At 53.5% G+C, this 19,913-nt stretch overlaps 3 protein-coding genes across 4 annotated transcripts; 1 reads left to right on the top strand and 2 right to left on the bottom strand.

The window, feature by feature from the left end:
• Window positions 1–5,600: 5,600 nt before the first annotated feature.
• Window positions 5,601–7,460, top strand: ABB37_04709 (putative RNA binding protein; the record flags this gene model as incomplete). The annotated part of the gene is made up of 1 exon (XM_015802487.1): window positions 5,601–7,460. The coding sequence occupies one exon, from the start codon at window positions 5,601–5,603 to the stop codon at window positions 7,458–7,460; it is 1,860 nt and encodes a 619-aa protein (XP_015658931.1).
• Window positions 7,461–10,240: 2,780 nt separating this feature from the next.
• Window positions 10,241–13,402, bottom strand: ABB37_04708 (ATP-dependent Clp protease subunit; the record flags this gene model as incomplete). 2 transcript variants are annotated; one of them, XM_015802485.1, is made up of 1 exon in its annotated part: window positions 10,241–13,402. In XM_015802485.1, exon 1 carries the CDS (start codon window positions 12,842–12,844, stop codon window positions 10,241–10,243), a length of 2,604 nt encoding a protein of 867 aa, XP_015658929.1. In that variant the 5' UTR covers window positions 12,845–13,402. The 2 variants fall into 2 exon arrangements, with proteins under 2 accessions (XP_015658929.1, XP_015658930.1); XM_015802486.1 differs by having other exon boundaries at window positions 10,241–13,081.
• Window positions 13,403–14,005: 603 nt separating this feature from the next.
• ABB37_04707 (hypothetical protein) lies at window positions 14,006–19,850 on the bottom strand (the record flags this gene model as incomplete). The annotated part of the gene is made up of 1 exon (XM_015802484.1): window positions 14,006–19,850. Exon 1 carries the CDS (start codon window positions 19,211–19,213, stop codon window positions 14,006–14,008), a length of 5,208 nt encoding a protein of 1,735 aa, XP_015658928.1. The 5' UTR covers window positions 19,214–19,850.
• Window positions 19,851–19,913: the final 63 nt, after the last annotated feature.

Below are 19,913 nucleotides of genomic sequence, written 5' to 3'. Positions count from 1 at the left end.
TGTCAAAAAGGGATATGTTTGCATTTCTAGTATCCGCGAGTCTGTGTGCTCATCGACGTGCGTTTCCGTTTTATGGTAATGTCGATTCTATAGCGTTATCGTGTTAGTTTTTTTTTGGTTTGTTTTCTCTCGCATTCACGTATATCTCATCGAGTGAGGTGAAGGGAGAGAGAGAGAGAGGAAAAGAGAGAAGTATATAAAAGAAATACACTAAAACAACAGCAACAATATTTCTTTCATCTCGCCTTCGTTATTCTCTTCTTCCTGTTTTGTTGTTGTATGAAGCCGAGTGTATGCTTTTTTTTCCTGTTACACCTTTCATACAAAGGCCGCAGACGTTCTTTACTATTTATATTTATATATGTTTCTGTTCAGTGGATCAGAGGGAGAGGAGTACTACTACGTTTTCCACACACACACATCATAATAGCAAACAGCGAAAAGAAGACCCCGAGGGTGGGGCGACTTCAACCTCGGCGTAGCTCCTCCCTTCTTCACGTGCTTTGGATGAAATGCTCATGCTTCTCTAAGCGCCGTTGCGTGCACCTTTTTTTTTCTTTTGTTGTTTCTCCGGACTTTTCATTGAGCACGAACGCAAACGAGGAAAATTCTGTCCTCCAATGTAAACATTTTTTTTTACTGTTTTTATTATTATTATTATAAGCCGCCTTTGTACCATTTCTCGTTTTTACTTTTTCATCCGCAAGATCTCTTTCAAAACCTTTTTTTGTGAGCCTGCGAGGGGAATGGAAGGGACGGAAAAAATGAGTTGAATGTGATTGGCAGCGGAGAGATTGGCGGATCTCGGTCATTTAGGGTAATGCTCTAAACTATCTTCTCCTTTTCTATTACCTCCTGAATCCTGGTTCTTCCGTATTCTGGTTTGCCTGGCACAGTTGTTTTCAGCATCGAGAGAAACTCCGGTTTTTCGCTGAAATCCACCCGCCCACCCCCGGTCCCTCCCACGACAGGGACCCATGGGATCCTTAAAAAGATCCATGAGTTTTGTTTTCCTTGCACTTCATAATGCGATACTTTCTGAGAAAAAGTCCGACGACAAACACGACAGGTGAAGAAGAACGGAATTGGGGCAGATACTAGATAGTGAAGAAACAATGAGTAGCCTTGATGGGGACATTGATGTCAGGTACTCGCTAGTTATGTATTTCCCTAAATGCTGTGCAATCACTTCGACTCTTGACTTCCTATCCTTCTTATTCTTTTCCTCAAAGCGTCCTTTTTTTTCTTTTACTGTGCAGCGTTGCATTTGGCTTCATTGGGAATTCAACTCGTATATGCTATCAAACGGAGCGAGAGCCAATGGGCTACTCTCGGAATTTTTTGGCCTTTTTGTTCTTGTGTGTGTTGGCTGCGCTGCTCGCGCCGTGATCACAGGTCGCTCTCCATTACCACCTGCAATCCCTTCCTCGCACATTTCAGCTTTGCTGCCTTTTTTTTCTACAAATGTTTTCTTTTCTTCGTTCCCCAGACACCTCAACTCATATGTGGACAACAACGTATCTCTAGCATCTGAACATGCACCGTTGACGCGGTACTCCGCTGTACAAATGCGCGTTATGCATGTGCGTCTTCAACAGCCAAAAAAAGAAAAAGAAAACTGTCATGAATGAAGTGAAGAGTGTGAAATCACACTTCTTGCGGCACTGTGCGCTACATAAAGAGAATACGTTCTTTTCGTATATTTGACTTTCCTCCTCCTCCTCTTCCTAAAAAGTAAAGGAAGCCAACCACACTTCATTCCTTTTTTCCCTTTTTTCAACCTTCTTCGCTTGTCTCATCTGCCGTTTTTCTATGACAGGGAATGCAGTCACTTTTGTTTGCTCTTGTTTTTTTTTTCTCTTCTTACTTTGCTTTTCTGGCGAGTGCTTCGATGCGCTTGCCGTTGCTGCCGGTTAACGAATTCGGTCACCGTTGTGTCCTTATCTTTCTTCTCTCTTATTTATTTATTCATTTTGCCTGTTCTCTCTCCCTTTCTTCTTCTTCTTCATTTCCTCATTTACAGTCCAATGTGTCCATTCGTTTTTTTTTTGGTATTTATTTGTGTACGCTTATGGTAATGTGGCTTTTGAACAACAAATGTTTTTTTCTTTTCTTTTTGGTAAACCTCCATCGTGTGAGGGAAGTGGTTCTGTTGCATCCTTTTCTGTTTTACGGAGTTGGGTGTTTTAATTGTTTATGCACTGCTCAGCATGTTCGTTTCCTTCTCCATTTATTCATTCGAGCTCAACGACAAGCATCGCCACATTTCTTTCTTCCTTGGCGTCGCTGGAGCGAATTCTTAGATGCCCCCCCCCCCCAAAAAAAAAGAAAAGAATAATAGGAGAAGAAAGCTTTTTATCCCTCCGTTGCTTCCCCTTTTCTTTTTTTTTATATCTCTCATGTCCTTCCGGTTTAACTGCTTGCGGCAGAGGTGCATTCTCACCTCTGCATATCGGCCGCATCCTTTTTGGTAGTTCCGTTGCCTGCTCGCGTTCCACTCGGCCTTTTTTTGTGTATTTTTGGTAAAAACAACAACGAAGTGAACGGTGGCGGAGCCGCGTCCAGCGGACGAAATGAAGATGCCTCACCTTTTCTTCCTTCCCAGCGGAACAGAGCCCCCACAAAGGGTAACGCACTGCGCACGAACAAAGTCCGATTGCTTGTAGGCCTCTTTCGTTTTCTCTTTCTTCGGTTACTGTTATTGTTTTGAAAAGAAGTTTTTTTTTAACGGCTTTCGCGAGTCTGGGCTTGTATCTGTGTTGTCAAACATCAGCAACTGTCGTTTCATTCTTATATCTCTATCTCTCTCTCTTCGATGTCTTTAATAAAGACGTGTTTTCTTTCTGTTAAGTGTTATCTTATTGGGTATCTCCCTTTTTTCTTTTCCTCTTCGGTGTGTCTCGATTTGCCTTCATATTAGCTCGTATATAGTTGTTTTCTTCTCGGAGCGAAACGGGAGTTAAGTGGTGGGGGTTTTCTTTTTTTTTCCCGCTCTCTGCTCCCTTTCGTTTCTTTCGATGTTTCTCTTTAACACCTTTTTTTTCTGTTTTCTGTTTTGGTTCTTGTTGAACACTGCTGTCGTCTCCATTGAAATCGTTCTTCGACTTCGTTTCAAGGAGGGAAAGAAAAGAGAAAAGCCCACAAATGGCAATCAAAGTTGGCGACAGAAAACGAGGCGAGAGTACATGTCGAAAAGAAACCAGCGAGTGAACTGTTTGTGTGTGTGTGTGTGTGTGTACGGCGAGGATTTCGTTTTTACTATTCCTGTTACTTTTTCTTTCTTTCTGTAGATGATTGAAAGTCGACTTAGCTGACGCATGACCTTTCATCTTGTTTGCGCTTCGAACATTTATTCTGTATGTGAGTGTATGTGTTTACGTTCCAACGAGCAAGGCATATGTATTCGTGTACTCAATCTTCTTTTAGATGACTTGCTCACAGTTTTGACGTCACCTAAAAAAGCAAAAAACAAAAAAAAACAGCAGCAACACCACCACCAATGAAAGACAAGCTATATGTAGCTGTTAGCTCGCATGCGGGCCAACATCTTTTTTTTTATGTGGAGGACAACGCCGATATAATGATGTCCGTAGGGTGAGATACGGTTGGAAGGACTGCGTAGACACAGCTTCCAGCCGCGGTGCACAGCCTTTTCTTCTTTTCTGTGTTGTACTATTGATACTACATGACAAAGCCGAACGGCTTTCCCACCCGACGCTGAATGTGCGTCGAGACCTTTCACTGTGGGATGCGCGCTCGATAAGGCTACGTGTTTCTCCTCGGCGCACGAAACTTCTATTTCCTCCTCTTTATTATTATTTCTTTCCTCCATTTTCCACCTTGACTTCACCTGCACGCCCATACACACACACACACATACACACAAAGAGATCTATAATTTCGCAAACGTTGCCGAAGCCACCTCTGCTTTCCCATTTTCCTTTTACCCAGAGCCTGTTGCGTTTCTTAAAGAAAAAAAAAAAGCGGCAAAACCCCGTTTCTACTGTCCGATCCACAGCCTACTGCCTCGCATAACGCAACCATCGCGCTTTTTCACTTTTTCTTCTTCTTATTTTTCTTCTCTGTCTCCGTTTCTATTCTCCAAACCTGATTCTTTCATCCTTAGCGCACATATATATATGAGTATTTATTTGCTTAACTGACAAGGATTAAAACGATTGCATCGACAAAGGAGCTCGTTTTCTTTTTTCTATTCTTTGCAACCCCACAACAAAGTTATTGTTGTTCTCTCTCTTGTTTCTCTTTTTCTTGCCTTTCTGGTTGCGATAACGTCTACAATTGCAAGAAACAGTACGAGAAATCAGTGCTTTTTTTCCTCTGTTTCTCATCTTGTGCTCACCTTTCCCTTTTTGCTTTATTCTCCATCCGCTGATTCTCATCTTCCCTGAGACCCCGCTTCGCAGCCGCGCCGCTCCGTACTGCGATTGGGCGAGAACAGATCAAAAACCGAAGATCGACAAGTTAGACCCTCAAGCATTGGAAGAGATTAAATCGTCGCCTTTTTTTTTCTGTGTTGCTTAATCCTTTTCAAAAGGCACTCTTTGATTTTTTTTTCTTCTTCTTCTTTCAACAAAAATAGGTTTCTGTTCCCGTGCCTCTCTGCTCCAGCGGGCGGCGCTAATAACCACTCATTGCTTTTGTCCCCGTCCTGTGTACGTGCAACTTTTCTTTCGTGGTTTGTGCTCTTCTTTTCTGAATAGCTTTCACGACAAGATTTTCCGCCCTTTCCTGTTCGTTGACTTTGGCCAATTTTTTTTTGTTTCCACTTTCTGTTTTTTTTTTCGAGTTTCTATTTCTCTTCTCTTCCCCCGCGTGGAATTGGATTTGATTTTCCCCTTTCGTTTCCTCTGTCTCTTTTGTTCATCATTCAGGTATTTACTGGCGACCATAACTCATCTCTCCCACGTTCCTTTCTTTTTCGTTTGTTTGTGAACAGCGTTTTCCCCTTGCTCTTTGTGGTTTTTTTTTTATTGCTGGATCAACGCATTTCGTGTGTCGACGTCTGCGCCCTCCCTCTCTCCCTCCCTCCCCCTCCTTTCCCGACCTCTCCAAACTTCTCCCATTTTCCCATTTTCTTTTTTTCCTCCTACGCTGAATAACATATATATATATATATAGTTATATGTTTATATACACACACGCGATTTTTTTTTGATTCTTCATTCCGCCGTTTTCCATCCGTTGTTTTATTTCCTTTTTTTTTCGATCTGTCGCGGCTCTCCCGTGTTCAGCGGTTCCACCGTCCACGACGAATACTCTCTCGCTCTCTCTTACCTCTCCCTTCCCCTACCAAAGAAGAAGAATAACGCTGTTGTTACGGTTGCTCGGCGGACCGTCTTTCCCTCTCTTTTTAAGGTGTACGTTTGTCTTTGAAGCGGAACTACACACACTTGTTTTTGCGAGCAAACCTTTTTTTTTCTTCTCTCTCTCTCTGTTGAAGAAAAAAATACCGGTTTTTAGTTTTCTGAATTTCAGAGAGCTGGTTTTTTTTCGATTGGTGCGCTTGTACGGGTACGATACAGCAAAAGCTTTATATAACGACATCGACAGTACAGGCCGATATATAGATATAAGAGCAAATGATGAGCGCGCGCAACGCCGTTAACGCCGCCGAGAAGGTGCACACGATGTTGCGCAGCACATTCATGCGGCCTGCTGCCCTGCAGCCGGACGTGATTATGGAAGCCACCACCCCAGCCGAGGCAAACGTGACCGCCACCCCTCAAAGCGTGAACAGGCCCATCACGGTTTCGGAGCTAACTGCCATCACGAAAAAGATCGACGTTGCCGACAGCGCGACCATCGGCGAGGCCACGTCCTGTTTCATCGAGGCAGATAAAAAGACCTCGCGCAACGCCCGCCGCGCCCTGCGCGTGTCGCCGACTACGCCGCCGTCGTCCACGCCGACAAGTACCGCCGCAGGCCGGCAGCGCGACGTGGACGAGCACAACCGGCTGAACAGCAATCTATTCATTCGCAACCTCGACGCGGATGTGGACCAGGCGGAGCTGGACAAGCTCTTCCGCGCGTACGGCACGATCCTCTCGTCTGCGGTGATGCGGGACATCCACACGGGCCAGAGCCTCGGCACGGCGTTCGTCCGCATGAGCACCCACGAGGAGGCGCGAGTGGCGATGCAGGCGCTGCACAACCACCCGGTCCGGTCCAAGGCTATCTTGGTGCAGTGGGCGAAGCGGCACGATGGCGCGCCCGTCGGCGAAGCCCGCAAGAAGATCATGAAGCTCTTTGTGCGCAACATCCCGCTGGACTGCAGCGTCGAGGCGCTCGAGGCGCTCTTTGGGCAGTTCGGCTGCGTGCGCCAGGTGACGCTGCACAAGGACACGGCCCTCGTGGAGGACGCCGCGCTGGAGCGGCTGATCGCGTTTGTGATCTACACGGAGGAGGGTGCGGCGGAGCGGGCGGCGACGGCGATGCACAACACGCGGCCCTTCCCCTCCTGCAACGGCATCCCGATTATGATCAAGCTGGCAGAGGACCAGGCACGGCACGACCGTGCACGTCCGCAGCGCTACACGCAGCCCGTCTCTCCCCAACAGTACCCGCCGCGTCGGTGCTTCCACGAGACGGCGGACGGCTCCGAGGAGGCGGCCGCCGCCTTCGACGCAATGCGGCGCTCGCCGAAGTCGACGTCGAGCGGCAGCGACTACAACACCACCAGCAGCCGCAGTGCCACTTTCGTCGTGACCGGCGGTGTTGCCTCGACGGAGCTATTCGACTTCCAGCCCGGCCGCGCCGTCGCCAACACCACGACTACCGCCGCCACGTACCTCCCGCCTTCCGTGCTGCTGTGGCCCGGCAACAACGCTGTGATGGTGCGCAGCGGCCGTCAATGCACGCTGCCCGACTCCAATGCGTCAGTGCGCAGGGCCGTCGTCCCACTCTGCTCGCCGCTGACGCCGCCGCTGGCGGTTCACGCGGCCCACCCTTTTGGCGCCACGAGCCTGTGCAACGGCTGCGTTGCCGGCTCGCGGGTGGATGGTCAGCAGCAGCAGCAGCGACCAGCGATGGACCTGGGCTACGCAAGGGCCGTAGCCACGTCTCAGCCGCTGCTGCAGCGTGGTGGGAGTCATGCGCTTCTGCAGATCGCCACCCCCGCTGAGCCGAACTCCATGCGGTCTTCCTCGGAGAACAGCGGGGACGGCAGCGGCGTCTCGCATGGCGGCGTGGCCATCCCCAACCCGCGCTCTGTGGCCCTCGCGGCGGCCCGTCGTCGACGCATCAACGACACCGCCTGCGCTGGCGCGGCGCAGACGACAGCGCGCTCGGCGCTGTCAGCGTGCCTGAGTTTGGACTCCGGCTCCGCGCCGGTGTCGCCGGCGGTCGCCGCAGACGAGATTCGCTCGCTGCCGTCTCTGCTCTCGCCGCTCAAGTACCGCCACAACCCGTATAGCATGTCATCCTCCGTTTCCGCCTGCTAGGCAACGGCGAAACACACTCGTCGTACAGGCGGTGGCCGTGTGCGTTTGTGAGGGCGTTGGACAAATAGCCGCCGAAAAATGAAAAAAAGCGTAATAATCTACTAAGAGTTGGCCCGACAATTTAGGCGCTCACAGTTGTCCTATGAAAGCATAAAAAAAGTTCAATCGCAAGTATCCAAATTACCTTAACCTCCAGAAGAGTACCCCATTTTCTGTTTCTCAATATTATTATTATTATTATTGTTGGTCGTATTATTATTATGCTGTACTGTGCATCCCATGCACGCCTCAACCTTACTTTTTGTATAGAAGTTTTCCCATTCTCCTCAGCGTGCGCTCGCGTTCTTCATTTCTTTTCTCCCCCTTCTGTTTCTCTGTTTGTCTGTTGGTGCGTCTCATTCTTCTGTCTTTGTTCTGTTTTTAGTGTAGCAGAGCTTTAATGTACCTCTGTTTTCTTGCGATCGTGTGTGCGTATGAATTTTGACTTTTCCCCACCTCTCTTGTGACGTATGTGAAGCGCGTTGTTCTTTCTTTTCTGTTCCTTTTCGAAAAAACAAAAAATACCTCTCTCTCTCTCTCTCTTTCTTTGTTGGAGCAGCTTCCGTGTTGCGCGCCTCGCTGACGCGACGAGGCTCCTCGTCACTGACCCGCATCTCTCGAGCGAACGCACTTTTATGTTCACTGTTAGTGATGCGGATATTACATGGATGCTTTGTGCTCTTTTTCTGTTTTTTCTTATCGTCGTGCAGCAGAGAACCAACACAAGATTCAGTGTTAGCGGATGAGGTACGTTGGCACACACACAGACACACACACACACACGTAAAAAACTCACCTTTTTGTTCAGCGTTTTGTATGTTATCGATAAACACATATCTTTCTGTCCTAACCGCTCTTTCTTGTAGCTGATAGTTTTTATCTTTTCAATTTTCTTTTGGTTTTGTGTGCTGATGACGCACTTCGTTTCCGACACGGTGTGACTCCGACATTCACTATTTTTGTCCTTTGTAGCGCCTCTCTCTCTCTCTTCGAGTTTCTTTCCCTTTTTTTTTTCTTAGCACACTTCGCTGTTTTGGTTTTCTTTTCTTCATAAGGTACTCTCTGCCTCATTGTTAATATCGAACCAGTTGGCTGAGACCTTTTCTTTTCTGGATCTCATCCTTTTTTTTTTGGCTTCTCGTGTGTGCAGGGAAATGCACATCCAAGCCAATGTTTATATATATATATATATATATATATATATTATATATATATATATATATATATATATGTGTGTGTGTGTGTGTGTCAACCTGCGACTACGAATCCGGCAAGGAAAGAGAAGGGAGATGGAGGTTCAAAGGCTGTTAATAATCTTCTTTTTCTCCGGTGTGCGTGCAGCACTGCATGCGTGAATGTACGTCAAGGAGTGCTAAAACCGTCATTGCAGAGAGCCAGCTCACGAATTGATGCATCTGAATAATACAACAGGAAGCGCGTCCCCGAAGCGAGTGAAATGGTGAAGCTAAATCATCGTAAACACTCCACTCCTTCAATTGTTCTATTTCCTGTTGAAGTGCAAGAAGGCCCTTACCTTCGTTACACTAGGCCGAATGCGTACTTTTCCATAGCGCTTCGGCTGACACCGAGACGCAGAACACCTTGACGACGCTTCGCAAGTTTGAAGAAAAAACGCATGCTTCCTTTTCGCTGTGGTTGGTGGTACATCATGTACGTCGTCACCGGATGTATTTTCTTTTTCTTTCTCACACATAAACGAGATGACTCGACGCTGTTTACGAATTCCACTCGAATGCTACGCAGCGATGAAAAGAAACACTAATAAGGGAGAAAAGCACCCACAACAGACGCCGTCGTTCAAGATCCATACGATCGACAAGAAAGGGAAATAGAGGGAGGGGGATTCCTTAAAAAGCCGCACAGTTTTGGCTGATCACAGAGTAAGAAAAGAAAAAAGGAAAAACACAAGCTTCAAAGAGGCTTCTCGCACGAGAACGCGCAGCAAGCGAGGAAACTGTAAAGCAAAAAAAAAAACTAATAATAATAATAACAAAGTAAATAGATATAGAGTGTGCGTGTATGCGGCTTCGCACAGTTGTCTTGCTAAGCTGCCAATCGTTCGTGTGTGTAGAGGAGCAAAAAAGTAAGAGGAAAAAAGACGGTAATATCAACGCATACACACATGAACGCGGAAACGAAACACGAGTTCCACATTCTTTTCATTTCCGGGTACCATCGCGTGCATGGGAAGCTTCTCAGGAGCGACGGATGAACTACATTTTGAAGATGCGCAGATTAAAAGGTATGGGAGGGGGTAGAAGAACACTTGTGGAAGGGGCAGCACCGGTGGATGACACAATGAAAAAAAAAAAACAGGACAAACATGAACGTACGAAGTGGAAAGAAACTGAGAGGGAAAGAAACATGCAGCTGCGCTACGCCAACAAAGAAACGCTGAAGGTATTCGTATTTTCAAAGGCAGATGGAAAGACTCTCCCACACCCCCACAAGTTCATGGTTCACACCACTCATCATGCCAATACTCAAACCTAAGCGTTACACTGCAGGAGGCGCCACTTACACAAAGCGCTAGAAAAATATATATAAGCTCAAGTACGCACGCGTCCACGAGCCATTTTTTTCCTCTTCCTTTAGCGCTCTCCTCTCTGTTTTTTGCTATTTCGACCTCCATTCAAGTGGTGCCCGTTATTGCCGATCGTCGTCATGGCGTCTTCGCCATCGGCGTTGTCCTCGCTGTCTTCACCTCCGCCCGCCGCGGTTCACGGCCCCGAGGCAGCCCGCTTCACTGAAAAGACCAACTTTGTCTGCGTGCTGTTCAACGTCAGCTTCACCGTGCTGTTCTGCGGCAGCTCCTGCGCGATAATCATACGGCTCAGCTCCGTCGTGATGTTCTTCTCCACCCAGCGCCGCAGCGGGCGCGCGCCCATCTCCGCGTCGAAGGCTGCTTGCAGAATGAAATACTTCGCCTCGTCCGTCAAGGTAACGCTGATGAGCTGGTCCTTCAGGCGTCCGTTGAGCTCCTCGATGATCAGCTCAATGATGCCGGCCATCTCCTCTTGCGTCAGCGAGCGGAAGAGGATGATGTCGTCGAGTCGGTTGATGAACTCGGGGCGGAAAAACTTGCGCACCTCGCCCATCACCTGCTGCTGCGCCGCATCGTACGCCTTTGGAGAGGCGCCCATGTTGTGCAGGAACTGCGCCCCCAGGTTGGAGGTCATGATGATGATCGTGTTGCAGAAGTCCACCGTGCGGCCGTGCGAGTCCGTCAGGCGGCCGTCGTCCAGCACCTGCAGGAGGACGTTGAACACGTTCGGGTGCGCCTTCTCCACCTCGTCCAGCAGCACGACGGTGTGCGGGCGACGGCGCACCGGCTCCGTCAGCTGGCCGCCTTCGTCGTGGCCGATGTAGCCCGGCGGGGCACCAATGAGACGAGCCACCGAGTGCTGCTCCATGTACTCACTCATGTCAAGCCGCACCATGTACTTGTGGTCGTCGAAGAGCTCCGAGGCAACCGCCTTCGCCAGCTCCGTCTTCCCCACACCGGTGGGGCCGAGGAAGAGGAAGGAGCCGGTGGGCCGGTCAGGCCGGGAGAGACCCGCACGCGAGCGCAAGATCGCCTCCGCCACACGGTTCACAGCCTCGTCTTGCCCCTTCACGCGTAGGTGCAGGTGGTCCGCGAGGTGCAGAAGACGCTCACGGTCGGTTTGACTCAGCTTCGTCACCGGAATGCCGGTCCAGCGCGAGACGACGGCGGCGATGTCCAGCTCCGTCACCGTCGCCTGCAGCATTGTTGCCTTCTGCTTCTCGATCTCCTCCTTTAGCGAGCGGATGCGGTCTTGGATGATCGGGATGACGTTGTACTTCAAGTCCGCGGCGGTTTCCATGTCTCGCATCCGTTCCGCCCGTTCCAACTTCACCTTCTTCTCGTCCAGCTTCGCCTGAGTGGTCTGCAGCTCTTCGAGGCGGCCACGCTCCTGGTCGTACTTGTCGACGAGCGGGCCGAGGTCCTCAGTTATTTTCTGAATCTCCGCCTTCACCTCCTTCAACCGCGACTTCGCCGCCGCGTCCTTGTCCCGCTGCAGCGCCTTCTCCTCAATCTCGAGCTGCTGCCGACGGCGCTCGAGCGCGTCGATCTCGGCCGGGCGCGACGACAACGTCACACGCACGTTTGCGCACGCCTCGTCAATCAAATCGATCGCCTTATCTGGTAAGAAGCGGCTGGTGATGTACCGGTTGGCCAGCTGCGCCGCGACGACGACGGCCTTGTCCGTGATCTGCACACCGTGGTGCTGCTCGTAGCGATCCTTCAGCCCCCGCAGAATGCTCGTGCACTCCTCCACGGTCGGCTCGTTGACGTAGACTGGCATGAAGCGGCGCTCAAAGGCGGCGTCCTTCTCGACGTACTGGCGGTACTCCTCGAGCGTCGTCGCGCCGATGGTGCGGAGCTCCCCCCGCGCCAACAGCGGCTTCAGCAAGTTTGCCGCATCCATCGCGCCGTCACCTTTGCCCGCGCCGAGCACGAGATGTATCTCGTCGATGAAGAGGATGATCTTGCTGTCGCTCTCCTTCACCTCGTTCAGGACGGCCTTTAGGCGCTCCTCAAACTCGCCCCGGTACTTCGCCCCGGCGATCAGCGCACCCATGTCGAGAGAGAAGATGCGAATGCCGGCGAGGGTGTCGGGCACGTCGCCGCGCACCACCTGCTGCGCAATGCCCTCCACAATGGCCGTCTTGCCCACGCCCGGCTCACCAATCAACACAGGGTTGTTCTTCGTCCGGCGCGACAGCACACGAATCGTGCGCAGAATCTCTTCAGCCCGGCCAATCACCGGGTCCAGCTTGCCTTCTTCAGCCTGCTTGCACATATCCACGGCGTACTTGTTCAGCGACTCGTAGTTGTCGTCCTGGAAGTCCGCGGTGATCTTCTTACCCTTGCGCATCTCCAGCAGCATCTTGCGAATCGCCTTCTTATCCGCGCCGGCGGCGTCGAGGATTTTGCCCACCTCCTTCGACTCATGCAGGGAGAGTAAGAAGTGGTCGGCCGCCATTAGGGTATCACCGAGGGCCACGCGTTCCTGCTCGGCGGTGTTCAGCACGCGCATCATGTCCGAGTTCGGTCGCGGCTGCGTCGGCGCGGGCGTCTGCGTGGGAATCGCGTCCACACGGGCCTCGAGTGCCTCCTTGACGTCCGCGGCCTTCAGCTTGCGCAGCACGCGTGAGGCGAGGCTGTTGTCGTCTTCAAACATCGAGTAGGCGAGGTGGGCAGGGTCGAGGTAGCCGCTGGACTTCTTGCGAGCGAGGGCAACGGTGCGGGCCATCAAGTCGGACGCCGCTTGCGTCCATTCAGCCTGCTGCTCCGCCATGGCGATGGCGCTTCTTGCTGTTGATGATGTTTTGTCTTGTCACGCCTCTTTTGTTCCGCGGAGAACAACGAATAGTGGTGTTGTTGGGTTTTGATGTTCCGGAAAACAAAAGTAGAGTGATTCGTTGATTCGCGCGGTGTACAAATATATAAAGGAAGAAAGACAATTGTATAGGAGGAGATAATAATTTCTGGGTATGGAGTTTAACGTGATAAAAAGAAAAATAATATTGCAGCTTTTTGGTGTTGTTGACAAAGAAGGAAAGCGGGAGAGAAAGAATAAAAACAGTCGTAGTGATAATAATGTTTGGAGAGATGCACAGAGGAAACGGGAAAGAAGAAGAGAGATAGATTTTGTTTTTTCCAAAAGCTGTGCCAATTCACGTGTGTTTGTTTTCACCGTGAGCAAAGAAGAAGAAGTAAACGGTGATTCGCAAGAGGCGATGAATAAGCGTGCTTGTCGGGAGATAGAGCGACGCAGCAACTTCAGTTGATAAGATTGGGGGAATAATAAATTCTCGTGCGTAATGAAAAGGGTGTTATTAGAAAGTGAAATCCTTTCGCACGTATTGTCGGCAAGGCGACACGCGCAGAGCGTAGAAATACAAAAAAAAAAGGAAGGAATGAAAGAGAGGGAGAGGGAGGGAGAGAAATGAAGGTGAAAGAAAGGAAGAAAGGAAAAGGCAGGCGCTGCGGCGTCGAGCTTCCGCGTACGTATAAGCTCGTAGTGCGACGAAACGAAGTGGTGGTGCCCCGCATGCGTAACTCGCCCCCTAGATGATCGGCGCATTCTCGTCATCAGTGTGTTCGAATAGTGAGAAGAACCGTCACCTACACAAGTACGCAAAGCTCTGTTTCATTATTAGTAGTAGTATTACTGTTAAAAAGCAGAAGTGTTACTGTGTTGCGGCACCGTACGTAACGTGTGTTGGCAACGCTGCGCAAGGAAGCAGGAGGGGAGAAAAAGCAGGAGCAATGCATATATATATATATATTGTTAACCTCCCTAGCATAGTTGTGCTGCTGCCTCCCAGTTATGTACGGCGCAAAGCGTGGGCGATGCGCCGTCAATGCCGTTATTCACGGCACACACTTACCTATATACACACACGCATCATGGCGTCGAGAAAGAGAAAGAAGGGGAGAAGTACCAGCTTCTCTCTTAGGCAGCGGCACGATCCTCCTCTTCCTCCACCTCTTCCCGCTGGGGCAGCCGTGCCGCTTGGAGTGTCTCCTCCGCGTCACCCTCGTCCACCTCGGAGCTGCTGACCGACACGATGTCCTCCATGTACGACTCTAAGCACCGCACCGGGCAGGCGCCGCCGGCGTACACGTCCGCCACCGCGTTCAGCGAGTTTGCATACGCCGCTAACTTGTGGTTCAGCAGGGCCAGCCCACGCCCGCGCGTTGGTCGCAGCAGCCGCTCGATGTACATCGGCTTGCAAATGTAGTTGCCGTGCCGGTCCACATTCACTTGCACCCCCACGTGGTGCCCGCCGAGCACGTTAAAGCCCGACACGACGTCGCTCTCGTTGACTACACGAAAGGTGCGGGGGACGGCATGGTTGTAGTGCTGCTTGAACACCGAGTTACCAATTCGCGGCTGCCCAAAGGTGTAGACGGCGACGTCCGGCTCTGGGTATTGAATCAGCAACAGCATCCGGCGCAGGCTGTAGGCGCACAGGCAGGCGAGAGCGCCACCGAGGCTGTGACCCGTGACGTAGATGCGCAAAAAGCCTGAGCGACCGCGCTCTTGGTCACGGCGGCTTGCCGGGACGGACCAGTGCGGCGAAAAGGGAGCCGCGCCGCGAAGAGTGTCGCTGCGACCTGCGTCGGCGCCCGCAGGGGGTGCACCTGCCTCCGCGGCGTCCGCCATCGGCTCATTCCCCTGCTCATCCTCGCGGGATCCTGCGGGTTGACTGCGCAGCTCCCTCAGCACCACGTCCATCACCGCCTCCTTCAACGACATCCACAACTCGAGAAACCCGCTGTGCACCGTCGCCCGCGGCAGCAGCGTCGGCGTCTCCATCTCCTTCCATGTCCGCTGGCGAAACCGAATGTCAACCAGCACATTCGCCACGTTATCCGTCCCGCGAAAGGCGATGGTGAGACGGGGGTACTTGCCGGTGTGTACGGGGCAAGCTCCGGAGACGTCCATGCGCGCCACCACCACTTGAACTCCCCGCGTGTCGAAGACGGCGACGGGGCGGTAGCCGTACTTCTCGATGTCCATGGGCGGCATCAACAGCAGCGGTGGCTGAGGTGGCTGGGCTGACCGAGGGACGGAGGTGGAGGCACGAGTGGCCGCTGCTCGGGGCGAGCCGCGCGGTTGCCGGCCAGTGGGTGTTGCGTAACGCTCGGCCGCCTCAACTGATCTCGTCGGGGAGGCGGTATCCGTGTCTCCGCCCTTTTTTAAAGAAGCGAGCGAGGGCAGCCAGCTTCGGTCAGTATTCGGTGTGCACGCCGTCTCCGACAAAGCGGCCGGCTGACGGTTCAAGAGCGGCGCACGCTCAGCACTGGCCACCCCACCAGCTCCCCCGTCATCGTCATCTACCACCACGACCGCCTCTTGCACAGCAGGCGGCTCCAACGGCGACTTGTTAAAGCACAAACCGAACAGCGCCACCGCCGCCCGTTCCATCAGTGTCAGCGCAGCCCGCGGCACCTCACCGGCGTCCACCTGGATACCGGTGCGAATGAGATCGTCGCCGCGGCTCTCCTGCACGGCGTACGCCTCACGTGACAGATTCAAGCAGTCGATGGCGGTCTCGAGATTGAAGAAGACAAAGCGCTGACGTGCGCGCTGGCGCAGCAGCACCTGCAGTGGGCGGTCCACGCACTTCTCGGCGAGCAGATCGACGAAGGTTGCGGTGCCGTCGACGAGGCGGCTTTCTGCACTGTGCAACGCATCCAACACGCGACTGGAGACGCGGCTGAGCACGCGGTGAGATGGCACGCGCTCCTTCGCAGACGTCTCCCTGTTGCTGCTGTGGTGGTCAACGCCGCCGCCACCGCTGTTTGCGTCCCTCCTCGTTGTACCGGGGGTGACGCCCAGAGAAAACGGAGACGCCTCTGCAGGTGCCGACGACGGCGGTTGCCTTCCCGCACCTACACCTTCGTGCACGCTGCCTACCCTGCCCTCCTCTGACGGCGCGACTCTGTCGTCTTCCTCGCTCTTCCACTCCTCCTCCTCCTCCTTCCCATGATTGGGATGATCGTGGAGCCCGTTGCTCTCGGTCGAGTTGCTGGACGGCTGCGTGGCTGTCGACAGCGAGCGGCGTCGCTCCGGCAAGCGGCCCTGCGGCCACTGCAGCCAGTCCGTCTCCGCCGGCTCGGGAAGCGCAGAGGGGGTGTTGGTGGGAATGGAGAAAAGCGGTGGCGCGGACGGTGTAGCGTTGCCGCGTGCGGACGCCGTCGTACACGAGTCGTCTGGAAAGCAACGTGGGGTTGGAGCGCCTCGTTCGGCCCCGCCTTGTGCGTCGCTGAAACGCGAAAGAAAGCAGCCGTGGCTTTGGCACGCCGCACAACGCCCATGCTCATCAGCCGTGTTGGTCGGATCGAATTCGTCTTCCAACGCGCCGCCGCTACCGCGGAGAAGCGATACTCGATCCTGGTCCGGCTGCTGCTGCGCCTCGTCACGCGTTGCTTTCCTCTCTTTGTTGCTTCGCTTGCGCTGCTCCTTGCGTTCGCGCTTTGCAAGTTGGTAGGCCACCTGCACCTCGAAAAACCGCCGCTCCTCCTCCTCGTTGAAGAAGACGTAGAGGCTACCGCCGTGCCAATCCAGCCAGCGATACCACCGCGACGACCACCCCACCGTCTTCCAGCGCGGGTCGCTCGGCCGCAACGGGATCTGCAGCGAGGACTGCGTCGTGGTGTACACGTAGGTCATGTGGGCGACGAAGCTGGTTAGCACCAGCAGATGGGACAGCTGCACGAGGGGTTGGTAGTAGATGATTGCGATAAGATGAGCGTACAGCGTTTCCAGCAGCAGCGCCTGCACCGCGCAGTACAAGCCACCGGTGAAATAGACAAAGATCATGATGCGGCAGGCAAGCTGCTGAGGGCGTGTGGAGAGGTAGGGGTGGCGGGCCAGGTTGCGGCGCAGCCAGTACAGGCCGACGCCACTGGAGAGGATACCCCCCACCAGTACATACAAGGTAGCTCTCTGAACCGCCAAGCAACGGGTCGTGCGGCAGCTCACCTCACTCCACCCACCCGTCGGACCATCTTCCTCGAGGCAGCACTTTATGGTGTCCAGCGATGCGACGGCGAGCACGTACAGTACCATCAGCACGTGCACACGACGGCGCGCCGGCTGCGATCCGGACACGGTCACGGTAAGCGGCACCGTCACCTGGGCAGAGTGCTCGTCGGTGCTCGTGTCTCGGAGCGGGGCGTGCACGTCGGCTGATGGCGCTGCGGAGGATGGACAAGCCGGAGAAGCCGATGCCGCTGTAGCAGCTGCGCGCTGCGAGGACGCCTCCGTCGCCGCCAAGCTCCATCGAAACGAGCCGGCAATGACCCCCCAAACGTAGCACACCGTCAAGGCGACAAAGTATGTTGGGACGTGGAACTCGACGTAGTAGAGAGCTAGGTGCCACAGCGACATGGGAGTAAAGCCGCGCTCCTGCGAAAAGGCATCAGAGGTCATGCCGGCATTGTCCACACCTTCCATCATATGCTTACTGCCGCCCCGCGCCTTTTCTGCGGCGTAGATGCACCACCAGTACAGCGGATTCAAGTAGAGGATTAGCCCGAGTTGCAAGGCGAGCGTCCACTTCTGTTCATAGAGCATCTGATCGGCCTGCCGGCTGCGATGCAGAAAGCGCAGCGCGCCGACAAGGACGATGAAGAGAGAGAGGTAGCGGACGACGATGATGCCGATGGTGTACTTCGCGCGCTGGTACATCACACCGACGCCGGTGGTGGGCGTAGAAGGCGCGCGCAACACACTCTGCACCGCACGGCGCACTCTGGCGATGAGAGAAGCCCCAGAGAGGTCCGTGTTGCCGCACGCTGCGAAGGCGCCGAAGCCGCCTCTGTTTGTCGCGGCGGTGAAGGCTGCCGCCGAGGCCCGCACAGTCGCCTCTGCAAGTTCAGCATCCACGTCGATCAGCGTGATCGTCAGCCGGCTGCGATTTGTTGGGATGACGACGCTCGACGGCAGAACGATGTTGCTGCAACGCAGTGCTGTGCGCCAACACGTCACGCTTTCCCGGTAGGTGTAGATGTACTTGGAGCCGTTGCCGTCGGACGAAGAAGAGGAGGTGGGCGGCAGTGACGACGACGCACTGCTGGAGGAAGAGGAAGCGAAAAAAAAGGAGAAGAGCGGAGCACGCGGCATTCCCGAAGTCGTCGCACTGTTACCGTCCCTCACGTCGATGCGTGCGCCGCTCATGTTTAGCGGTGCGACGGATGTTTCCTCGAGCGCCACCAGAACCTCGTACGTCTTCCAGAGGGGAGGAGGGGGATCGCTTGCGCCGCCGGATGTGCCCCTCCGTGCCGATGGTGCTGGTGGATGGAAAAGGGGAGAGGCGAGGCTGATGAAGACGTGTAGAAAGCGATTCAGCTCGCGGTCCATAACACCGCTGAGCGCCTCGGCTGTCCAGCGAAGCTTATAAACGCGGTGCAGCGGGGGCATGGTCGGTCGAGGCGCTGGCGTGGAGAAGGATGCTGTGGTGGTCATTGTCGCCGTTGGTGCTTTCCTCTCGCTGTGGAGACCTCGTGGCGCACTCCTTCTACTTCGCAGCGACTCCGTTGAACCAGTGGTGGTAATGGGCAGCCCCGTTGACGGTGGACATCCGCGATTTCTACCCTCATCGCTGCCACCTGTACGTAATGCTAACCCGTCAGCCTCGTCTTCGGCTATTACGCCCCTGACAGGAAGCGGCACAACCAGCGCATCCGCGCTCCCGCCCACAACATGGTCGCTCCTCCACTGCAGCACGGCATCCGCATCACCAGCTTCACAATCCCTCGCATCGCCAACAGTACAGTATCTGCGCTGTCCGTCGCGAGGTCGTATCCAGTACGCCTCCCAGCTCAGACATGCAGTGCTGTTCCAATCCTCCAGGTGATAGGCGGACACCGTCGCATCCCCGCAGAAGTTACGACTCACCCACTGTAGGCCCACGTTCGACTCCACCACCAGTGCGATGATGAGCACCGCATACCACGTGTACAGAAAGGCGCGCGTGGAGACGGATGACATCGTCTCCACCTGCAGTTCGACGGGGTGGGCGGCGCGGGCGACGGCAGAGATGGAGGCGCGCCGGGAGGGACGGCGGTGCGCGGTCCAGCTGCTGGGACGGCCAACAGGCCCCGAGGCCCCCGCCGCGTGTGTTGATATCTGGTCTCCTGGTGCGGACATGGGCGTTGCGTATTCGGTGGTCCGTGCGTGAAGAAAGACAGCGAATTCTCTTCGAACCGCTTCCTGCAACGAGAGAGAGAAAAAAAAAAAAGGAGGAGACAACTAAGGCACCGAGAAACGGGAATTGGGAATTGGGAGATACGTTCAAGGAATAGCGAAGGTGCGGCAGAGTTAAGGGGCTTTAAATGAGAAGAGAGAAAGAAACAATAGGCAAGATGACAGTGTTGGGGGGAGGGGGACGCACGTGCGTGCATCAAACACTTTGGGAGGAGGGCACCCGACGGCAGCAGATCTACAACAAACGCAGAAATGGGGAAAGAAAAAATATAAGAGAGAATCGGGCGAGGTTAATCGCGAAAAAAGAAGAAGAGAAACCGTGGAGGGCAACTGCAACAAAAATAAAACTCGCCGAGACGGAGCCTGCACGCGTGCCTGAATATATGGATATATACACGATACAGCACCAGAAGCGAGGACTGAGGTAGTCGTAACAAGAAAAAAGGAGGAGGCAAGGTTGTTGAAGCAACACAGAAAAAAAAATCTTACTTACACACAAGGTGGTCTGCCCGCGGGCAGCGAACCAAGAAGCTATTCCTTCAGTTGTTTCGGAGTTCCTGAATTGAAAGACGTTTGCACTTTTTTTGGTTTTTATTATCATTTACGCATGGAAAAGAAAACAGAAGGAGGAGCGGCGTGAGGA

This window comes from Leptomonas pyrrhocoris (genome assembly GCF_001293395.1).
Source record: "Leptomonas pyrrhocoris isolate H10 chromosome Unknown, whole genome shotgun sequence".
Taxonomy (NCBI): domain Eukaryota; phylum Euglenozoa; class Kinetoplastea; order Trypanosomatida; family Trypanosomatidae; genus Leptomonas; species Leptomonas pyrrhocoris.
The sequence above is the reverse complement of the archived record's forward strand: the minus strand, read 5'-3'. Positions and strand labels throughout refer to the sequence as shown.